Here is a 10,948-nt window from a genome sequence, read left to right as displayed (position 1 = left end):
ATACTGACCCAAACCCTGATGTATTAATAGGTAAACCGGTTATAAATTGATCTAATTTGTCAGAAGCTATCAGATATGTTCCAGAAACTGTGAGCATCTTGAAACAGATCGACCAGCCTGGGATTCATTGTAAAGGGACACCCTGCACATCCGGGATGTCATGGGGGCCTCGCTGAATCAGGTCAGATACCTGATGGCTGACCTATTCTGTACATCTTACAACACGACATAAATATTTCTGCTTGATACCGGGAATCATGTAGGCATTTATCCATGAATCTACCTGTATGGTGGAATACCATGTTGGAAACGTCAATATTATACATAACACCGCGACTCTGTCAGCACAAAGTACACAACGCAATCAAAATCTTCATCTACTGAAGTTCTGTTTGGAATTTCCGGTTTAGTAATGTTTTAGGGGAGGCTTAGTCACCCAGTGGTCCACGTGTTCGATCGTCGACACCCGAAATCTATCCTCTACAGTGCCACGTCAAATGTTGGTGTTCTCCACCGTGATATGTCTGGAATATTGCTGGAAGTTGGATAAACCCAGGGTCGACTTCTTGGGGATAGCATGATCCATGTTTGCCAACATAAGTGACAAAAAGGATGACTGATGCAATTCCATATTCTTGACAAATGTGCTTTTTCAGGTGAACAATTGACTTATTTTTTGTCACAGGCGCCACCTGGTATATAATTGATATTTAATAGTGGGAATCGTAAAATCATATTCTTGTGAATATAGAAAAAAATATTCTGATTATTATTATCAACGATAACTCAAGGAGACGGCTGGCAGCCAAACTTTTATCTTCTAATTTGCTTCTTTCCATGTGTAGGGGCGCCTCTCGTTGTCATTGGTGACATAATACATCGCCATAATAATTTTGAGATTACATTTAAGACAAACCAGTCGGAAGGAAATACTCCTCTCACTTTATTCCTACAATCACTTAGTGCTCCTTCCCTGGGACAACCTAAAACAATCTCACTGAAAATTGAATCCGATAAAATAACCAGGTGCGTCGAAAGTACCCTGTAAAATATAAGGAGCTGAGTTAGTTTTTAGGCAAATAGCTTCACTATGGACTCAACCAATCAGGACATGGTTCATTAATACGAGAATGACATATCAGCAATACAACATGAGAGTAATAACTATCCAGATTCACTGTAGAAACGTTCTTTTAGAATATAAACAGACACAAGACATGTTTATATCTAGATATGTTTGGGAATGTGTTTAAATCCTAAACGGAAGTCACATTTGGTGTGTTCTATCACAACACGTTTGGGGTCTAATTGCACAAAATGAGCTGTTGTCTCACAGGCTAAACACTCCCTAAACACAACATCCCCATCATCTGAACATGTTTAGAATTTTAATATGTTAAATGCTACACATGATCCAAATATAACATGTTTACTGTTTTAATATAGTTAGAATGCATATCATTGTGTATTACTTAAATAATCTTAACCTAAGTACGTTCAGATGAAGCGCATATCATTGGGTTAAGTAAAATTTGAATGAGATGTATATTTAAATCAGATGTGCAGATCAGATTCACAGGTACTGCATAACGCATATACCACTGGTTCGTATCTCTCTCTCTCTCTCTCTCTCTCTCTCTCTCTCTCTCTCTCTCTCTCTCTCTCTCTCTCTTTCTCTCTCTCTCTCTCTCTCTCTCCCTCTCTCACACAAACACACACACACACACACATGTGTCCCGATTAAACGCAAAAAAAATGCAAAGCTCCCCTTTTTAAAATTACCATAAGGGGGGTATACGGGTCTTCCACATTCAGAGCCTAAACACGTTTAGCTGTCAAACACAATCCTCATCATGTTTAGATCTAAACATGTCAAAATTATGGGACAAGGGACGTGCTGAGGTTTGTGTTTTACAGTGCAGATACCAACTACATATGATTTGATAAAGATGGTCCGTTAGGACGCATCCTCGATTCTCCAGTGTATGATGTCTCCATTCTATTAGGATATTAGTGTCAGGACCATACCAGGTTCGTGGGTTTCACCAAGGTGATAGACCCGTGAAGATCCTGGTTAAAATAGGTTTTCAGCAGTGAGTGAGTTGGGTTTTACGTCGCTTTTAACAGTATTCCAGATATATCACGGCGTGTCAGCTTTATGTGGGAGGAAAGCCCGAAGTGATGCATGTCTCAGACGTTTACCACTTCGGTGAAACCCACAAGCACGGGTATGGTGCTGACTAACCTAGAAACATAATTGGGGCGAACCGGGATTCGAACCAATCTTAGGTTTCTGGCGTGTCCAAGGGACGCAACTCTGCACAGCGAATCGCGGCGCCTAAGACGACTAGGCCACCAGTGCCCCCACCCTCATTTCAATCAAAGCGGTTGCGAATATAATTAGGAATATGAAGTCTTAAATATGTTTCAAGTATTCTTTGAGGATTTGGGAGTGGTGGACTGCTATCGTTTACTTTATGTTATAAATAAATAAATCTTAAATGTCAAGGAAAATTAACCAACCTCTACTTCTGCTGTCTTGCAGATAGACGGGAGTGTGAAAACATCCGGGTTCTTGATGCCCATTGTTACATTCGCGTAGTTTGTCGTCCGGAACACGGGCGCTGTGACAAGGCAAAACCCAATGACTGATATTCCTTAAAGGCTGTACACCTGTTGCAAGCTAACGTGATACTTTTAATGGTCATCGGATGTATTGAGCCGAAACACATCGGCTTTCATTGGCCCAGGATGAGGGGAGTGAGTGAGTATGGTTTTACGCTGCTTTTAGCAATAGTCTAGCAATAGCACGGCGGGGAACACCAGAAATGGGCTTCACACACGAACCCGGGTCTTCGGCGTGACGAGAGAACGCTTTAACCACTAGGCTACCCCACCGCCAGGATGAGGGCCTCCACCATTACTTTCCTTGTGACAAGACAGCCAACTATCATTAACATCACTTATATGCTGTACTCGTGTTGCGAGTCTTCAGTTTGCAGTAATCATTGTGAATAATGTTCACCGGAAGCATCCAGCGAACCATACTCGTCAGCCTTCAATTTGGGATCAAATCATGGAAAGCTGGAATACACATTGTGGTTAAAAAAAACCAAAGAACAATGTCTAATATTTAATACCAGCAACGATCACAAGTCACTCAACGAAATTGGCAGGTACTTAACAAACCATTGAGACAGGACACAATATTCTGCTATCTTTCTTACGGGTAAAACTTAAGGAGGTAACTCTGGTCTCAGGTCACCTGCATAGATACCGGAAGACCTTTGTAGCTTTTCGACTGGGAACATCCATCCTCCAGGACCTGATGAAGTTGCAGAGGCAAAGTCACAGTTCCGGGGATTTCGAAAGGAAGACGGCAAAATTCTATTATAATTTATAACTGCACTCATAATGTTTTACAAACAGAGCCTAAATACATGATGCACTGGGAAATATCCTGTCCGGTAATTTTAACGGAATGTATTTAGAGACTCACCGTTGTTGACAGTTCCAGTCTGCTGCATAGTGACGGGTATGTGTGTCTCATACGACGCTTGCACGTGGCAGTACAGGTCGCCAACATCACCCTTAAACCCAAGGATATGCAGGTTGTTGGTTGAATCAGGCAGCCCGAACAACATGATACCCCCGGAGAACGTGAACTTCTCTGAAGGGGAAACAAATGACATCAATGATTTGCAGATGGTGACGTTTAACATTGGTTATAAGGCTTGCATCACTTCGGAATTTCTTCCCACATCAAGTTCACGTGCCGTGATATAAGTGAAATACTCTTCAAAGCGGCGTTAAGACTCACCCACTCATCAACATGCTGAAAATAGCCAGTTTGACGGTATTTCTGTGTATATAAATTTATTTTGTTGTTTCTTCTCAAATTCAGATAGCAAGTTTTCCTCTTGTTGTTCTTATTCTGACTCTACGATGGCCGGAGATCCCCAATTCTAGCCTCATTGCAGCGGCCGTCTTGTCCTTAGCTTGCCATTCTGAGTACTGTGCTCATCCAAATACACCTATTTAACCATTAGGCTATCCTATAACTTTGTTTTTGGTGTAAGGCGACACAGAAATGTAATAAATCATGTTACTGGACAAGTTAGGTGAATTGTAGAATAACCAGCGAGCTGCTAGGTCAATACGCCATGTTATGGAATAGTGTTAGACGCGAGATTTGGCTAGGGAATGACGTCATTCATACTCGAGGAGGAACGTTATCAATTTGTGACGTTATGAACAATGTGTTAGTCACTAAGTTGGGTTTTACGCCGCCTTGAACAGTATTTCAGTTATATCACGCGTCAGGTTGATTAGGAAGAAAAGCATGAAGTGATGCAGGTCTTTGAGGTTTACCATTTTCCGGAACAATCGATGGCGTCATGCTGTATTGTTCTCAACAAAGCAAAGTGACATCATATTTCTCTAACTGAACAATCAACTTTAATAATAGCTAAAATGCAAATATCGGAAATTTATAACATTTAATCTTTCAATCCTTATGGAGATAGATGTACCACTATTCGGCTACCTACGGGGGAGACAATGAGATAGATGTACCACTATTCGGCTACCTACAGGGAGACATTGAGATAGATGTATCACTATTCGGCTACCTACGGGGGAGACACTGAGATAGATGTACCACTATTCGGCTACCTACGGGGGAGACATTGAGGTAGATGTACCACTATTCGGGTACCTACGGGGGAGACATTGAGATAGATGTACGACTATTCGGCTACCTACGGGAGAGACATTGAGATAGATGTACGACTATTCGGCTACCTACGGGGGAGACATTGAGATAGATGTACGACTATTCGGCTACCTACGGGGGAGACATGGAGACGGGAAGTCGTGGAGGAGTTGCTGTGCCCGGCACCGTCCCCCGTCCATGATGTAAACTCTTCTCTGAGGACCACAAACACAGGAACACGTGAACATGGCTGACAGAGAGACTTCGCTCCTTGGTCTTTTGGTCATTTTCAAATATAGGAATGGAAGTCATAGGATCCTGAGTCGTTGCTTGTTTTTAGGTGAATCAGTAAATGTTATGCCAATATAAATTATATAAGTTGACTAACCAAGTGATTTTTGAACAGCATGAATCAAATTTGTTGGGGCTGCCAATCTGTTTTCAACTTGATAAAGAAAAACAAGCACCCACGTGACCCTGGATTCTGTAGAAACAAGCGACCCGTGAAGATACGGGATAGAATAGGTCTTCAACAACCCATACTTGCCGTAAAAGGCGATTATGCTATTCGTAAGAGGCCACTAACGGGATCGGGTGGTCAGACTCGCTGACTTGGTTGATGCATGTCATCGTTTCAAAAATGCGTGGATCGATGCTCATGATGTCAATTTCTGGATTGTCTGGTCGATTATTTTACAGACCGCTATAGCTGGAATATTGCTGAGTGCGGCGTTAAGCAACAAACAAACAAACAAACAAAAACAAAGCATTCCCATCATAGGTATTGGCTACAACTAGATTCTTGGGAATACATCAGCTGAGACTCTTTTAGAACGCGTAATGATGAGTGACAGAGTCTGACCACCTGATTCATTAAGTGCTGGGGACTTATTCATGGTCGGGGCCTCACGGGGGAATACAAGCAGTATGCTTTTGTTGTTTGGTATTCAACGCCGCACTAATATTCCAGCTATATGACGGCGGCCTGTAAATATTCGAGTCTGGACCAGATGCTCAAGTTCGAAAAAATTAAGAACATCGATCCACGTCGTCGGGGTATATTGACACAAATCGACCGTCTCCCTGACCACCCTATCCATTAAGTCACCTCTTACGACCCCAGGTTTCTGGGGACCAATAATCTTCATGGGTCAATATTGGTACCTGCTGATACAGGAACAGGAAGTCCTTCTTGAACAAACCGCCATTCCGTGACCCGGTTGTTGAGGCAGCTATTCTGGTGTTGTTGACATCAAAGGAGAACCTGGTTGTACTCTGTCAGGATATAACGTATATTTTCTTAAGAGTATACAGTAGTGAGTGAGCGAGTGAGTGAGTTGGGTTTAACGCCAGGTGTCAGTGGTAAAAGTCTGAGACCTGCATCACTTCGGGCTTTCCTCCCACATTAAGCCGACACGCCGTGATATAACTGGAATAACGTTAAAAGCGGCGTTAAACAAAACTCACTCACTCACAACATAACTGCCTCTCCAGAAATGAATATCTCTGGGTGCAATTTAGAGGACAATTCTAGTCAATTTCATAATTCCCTTAGAGTGAGTGAATTATGTTTAACGCCGCGTTTAACAGTATTCCAGTTATTTCACGGCGTGGCAGATTAATGTGGGAGGAAAGCCCGAAGTGATGCAGGTCTCAGACGTTTACCACTTCGGTGAAACCAACGAGAACACGCTTACAGCCAGTGCTTTGTCTAGTCTAGGCTCGAATTGTAGTGTGCCGTGATGTAAACTGGAACAGTGTTGTATGTATAGATAATTAGGGTGAGTGAGTTGTGTGTGATATTGTGTGTGATATAGCTACAGAATATAACTGTGTGTCAGCTTGCTGTCGCTGAAAAAGTGAAGCGAAGAAGTCCATACATGTTTAACAACTGTCACAACTAAGGGACGCAACTCCGTGTCGCGACAACTGTGACACCCGTGTCCCCCAGGGGTTTGGAATTGACTGAAGCCAGTTGTAATGTGATATGACGCTCTGTTTGTACTCTAAGCACCTGGCATCCCCATCGTCAATACTTCACAGGCTCGTCTACACTAGGTTTCTTCATCTCCCCGTCAATACACACGGCCTATATTCGGTGTAGGATATAAGTCCAGTATTGAAATAGGGTTGGTATAACTCACTGAAGTCCAGTGAGTCAAACTCAATGCATAGTTTGTGCATCAGTGATCATCCGGGGTTGAAATGATCTTCATCAACCCATGTTGTAAGAGGCGAGTTACCAGATCGGGTGGTCAGACTCGCTGACTTGGTTGATACATGTCATCGTATACCAACTGGTGGATCGATGTTCAGGTCAATCACTGGATTGTCTGGTCCAGACTCGATTACTTACAGACCGCCGTCATATAGCTGGAATATTGCTGAGTAAGGCGTTATATAACAAACAAACAGCAAAACTTGTGTGCGAACTCTACCGTTGCCTGATATGTAAGCAATGTGTAGATTGCAGGCAAATAATGCAGTTACTGTGATGCAGTTTGGTTTCCCCTCGCAGGGACCAGACTTGATTCCTTGGAAACAAATAATGACTCGATGCCTCGCGGCCGTATGTATTCAAGGGGTGATTGAGGATCGTAGTCGAAACAAACGATGTTATTACCCTGGAATCGCCCACTTAAATAGTCGTCCTAGATATAACACGGATATACATACGCAACAGTGGCTACAATGTTTAAGGGCGTCTTGGCCACCTGTGTCGACTCACCTGGATCACCGTCAACGTCCCTGCCACCTCCGTCCCCGTGACGACAGCCTGGATTCCCTCCCACTGGTATGGGGCACATATATAGTAACCGTTAACAACGGACGTCAATGACCAAAGGACAACCGCGACTCCCAACATTGTTACTGTAATCTCAACAAAGATCTGTCTACAATCTTATCAGGTGTTCTATGTCTGTCCTAGACAGTATCTTCAAAAACTTGAAAGCCTTCCTTCAGGGATTGACGTTGTGACGGACAGTATAATGTTTCTGGTCACCTGACATTTGGACACGTGTTCGTTTTCCCCGCTCGTTCGCTTTCTCAAGACGTCGCACCTCACGTCAGAGTAATGTGGACCCCGTTTCTTCTCCTGGCCATGGTGAAACGCTCAAAAAACTTTGGTTTGACAATATTTCACGTATTATGCGCTTGTAGGAATCCAAACAGGACTTTCTGCGTGACGAGCAAACCCTTTTAACATTTGGCGACCCCACCGATAGTGTGTTGAAGAACGAGCACTTGTCAATTTTGGTGCACTGAAGTTGTATCATGTAGAGCAATAATTATAATAATAAAAATATTTTGGCTCGTGCATGTAAAATCTATGAACAATCATCTTATCACAACCATCTTCCATTTCGAATGTCTGGGAGTTACCACATGAAGATGCAAACACAGGGATGCCATATTCATATAACCATGACGGATCTAAGTCCCTCAACTCTTTCTACAGGGACGTCATATTCATATAACCATGAAGGATCTAAGTCCGTCAACTCCTTCTACAGGGATGCCATATTCATATAACCATGAAGGATCTAAGTCCCTCAACTCTTTCTACAGGGACGTCATGTTCATCTAAGCATCTAAACCCGTCACCTGCTGACGTCATATTCATCTAACAATCTCAATCCGTCACCTCCTTCTACAGGGACGCCATATTCATATAACCATGAAGGATCTAAGTCCCTCAACTCTTTCTACAGGGACGTCATATTCATCTAAGCATCTAAACCCGTCACCTGCTGACGTCATATTCATCTAACAATCTCAATCCGTCACCTCCTTCTACAGGGACGCCATATTCATATAACCATGAAGGATCTAAGTCCCTCAACTCTTTCTACAGGGGCGTCATATTCATCTAAGCATCTAAACCCGTCACCTGCTGACGTCATATTCATCTAACAATCTCAATCCGTCACCTCCTTCTACAGGGACGCCATATTCATATAACCATCTAAATCCGTCATCTCCTTCTACAGAGCCGCCATATTCATCTAACCATGAAGGTGAGGTGAGGTGAAATTGGGTTTAACGTCGCGTCCAAGATTATTGCACTTATATAGCGACGTGCATGCACGTGTATGTGTGCGTGTGGCTGCTTGTACTAGTCCGGACTGATGCAATTTATAGTGCAAGCTCACTGAGATACCATGCCACAGTTTAACATGAATACCCCACTCAGGCACAGTATACTGACTCCGAGCCGACCAGTCCTTGTTTTAGCCCCTTAATGCCGAGCGCCAGACAGGGTAACAACAAGTACAATCTTTTAACGTCTTTTTGTATGACGCGGCCCGGGATCGAACCCTGGACCTTCCGCTCTCCGGGCGGACGCTCTAACCATGAAGGAAACCAGACCCGAGAGATTACATTAAGAAAAGGAATCAAGCTCAATTCTAGAATGATTCGGCAAGTCTAGACTGCCCCAGTTCCAGGCCTGTTAACACACATTGTTCTGGGTTCAATATTTTATTTTTATTTTTTTGTGAATAAATCTTTTTAAATAAGATGACTTAAATTTGGGACTACGTTTTAGTCAACCCCCCCCCCCCCCCCCCCCCAAGGACCGTTTTAGCACACGGTTAGAAACGAAACGCCACCATTACTTAAAGGTTTAGCGGTAGTGCTGCCTGGAGCCCCAAGACTCCAGAAATAGATACATATCACCAGCTTTCATAATATTTATACACATAAACTGGGAAACCGTAACAGACATTTATTTAGATCAGTTATAAAGGTTAGTTTACTGAAATCACCTGAGATTATATATGTTGATGTTCAACATTATCTCACAATAACTGACACAACGGGTCTATCACGATAATATTTATCGATATTGTGTATACTAGTTTATGTTACATTTACTTAACATTATTTAGTATTTCAACAAACTGAAGTTTGGCGTGATGGGGCACGACCTGAAGGGTAAAACGAGGGCGATATTGGTGTTCACAGAAACCCGACCCAGGGCACAACGACCACCATGATTTTCTACAATTCTGTTCTGCAGGAGAAGAACATAGAGAGAGAAAATAGGAAGACAAGGATATTTGTAGTGTTTAGTCTGTTTAGGGTTAAGTGAGTGAGTGATTATGGTTTAACGCCGCTTTTAACAACAGCAATATCACGGCGGGGACAACAGAAATGAGCTTCACACATTGTACCCGGGTCTTCGAGGTGACGCGCGAACGTTTTAACCACTAGGCTACCCCTCCGCTCCCTTTTGGGTTAAGAACTCACCGACAGGTTTATATGTGAATCATATTCTGATAAAGGAACCTTTTGGCCCAAGAAAAAGGCATAATCTAAGACATGATGAACACCTTTACAAATCATTACGAAAGTTATTAGATGTGTTGTTATGAATGACAAATACCCATTGCCCCTTCCAGCTATTGCATGTTTAGTACTCATAACACCACGACATGCATTGGTAAGACAAAAGATAAGCCATCTTGAGTCACGAAAAATTCGGACTTGTTTTACTCATTTTAGTCATACTTATATATTTGGTCATGTCAGAAGGCAAAAACGTGCAAGGTAAGAAAGAAAACAGGCCAGCTGTCAGAATTTGAACATGAATGATAATTGTACATCAATATTTCCCCCTCAACTTTAAAATGTGACATATCTACTGGACCAAATAGGCCTATATCCTACCGTGACCTCCAGTAGGGCAGAGGGGAAAGGTCAGCAGCGACATCTCAGTAACAGCGGGGTCGATGTCAGCATCAGTCGACGGCGTCGTAGACACAACATCACATTGGTGACTGAGAGGTGTGCGATGGACTCTGTATTCAAACCACTGTAGTTACTTCCTGGGCTAACCTTGGTACCTGATCCACCAGACCCGGGGTAGAAGAGGTCTTCAGCAACCCATGTTTGCCGTAAAAGGCGACTGTGCTTGTCGTAAGAGCCGACTAACGGTACGTATGTTAAAATATCGTATCCTGATTTCATGGATCGATGCTCACTTAATTGTCTAGTCCAGACTCGATTATTTACAGACTGCCATCATATAGCTGGAACGTTCCTGAGTGCGGCCTTGTACATCAGACAAACAAAAAAACAAAATTAACTCAACCAAGTCTACCATTTGATATTTAAGCCCTAAGAAGGTTGACCACCAACCAAGCCTTTTTGGAACACAGGAACGTCAAGTCCCCGATAAAGACAATTGACTGTCCCAGATAGAGGTGTTTTATGTTGTGGATCTGGAGT

The 10,948-nt window shown here is 42.8% G+C and overlaps 1 protein-coding gene across 1 annotated transcript; it reads right to left on the bottom strand.

Annotated features, from left to right (window-relative positions):
- Positions 1-926: 926 nt before the first annotated feature.
- On the bottom strand, positions 927-7,627 carry LOC124150982. Its single transcript, XM_048395931.1, has 6 exons — positions 7,443-7,627; positions 5,879-5,989; positions 4,851-4,929; positions 3,500-3,670; positions 2,524-2,624; positions 927-1,042 (listed from the first exon to the last, which is right to left on the bottom strand). The coding sequence occupies exons 1-6, from the start codon at positions 7,578-7,580 to the stop codon at positions 995-997; spliced, it is 648 nt and encodes a 215-aa protein (XP_048251888.1). The 5' UTR covers positions 7,581-7,627; the 3' UTR covers positions 927-994.
- Positions 7,628-10,948: the final 3,321 nt, after the last annotated feature.

Source organism: Haliotis rufescens, unplaced genomic scaffold (genome assembly GCF_023055435.1).
Source record: "Haliotis rufescens isolate VD_foot unplaced genomic scaffold, xgHalRufe1.0.p SCAF_15, whole genome shotgun sequence".
NCBI lineage: Eukaryota > Metazoa > Mollusca > Gastropoda > Lepetellida > Haliotidae > Haliotis > Haliotis rufescens.
Note: the sequence above shows the minus strand (reverse complement) of the source record. Positions and strands in the feature narration are given on the sequence as shown.

Bases quoted from the DNA above. Each gene is read 5' to 3' on its own strand.
- LOC124150982 (XM_048395931.1), bottom strand. From the start codon at position 7,580: ATGTTGGGAGTCGCGGTTGTCCTTTGGTCATTGACGTCCGTTGTTAAC. The intron at 5,990-7,442 runs GTGAGTCGACAC...ATATCCTGACAG, and splicing joins GGACGTTGACGGTGATCCAG to AGTACAACCAGGTTCTCCTT. The intron at 1,043-2,523 runs GTTGGTTAATTT...TATATTTTACAG, and splicing joins GCAAGACAGCAGAAGTAGAG to GGTACTTTCGACGCACCTGG.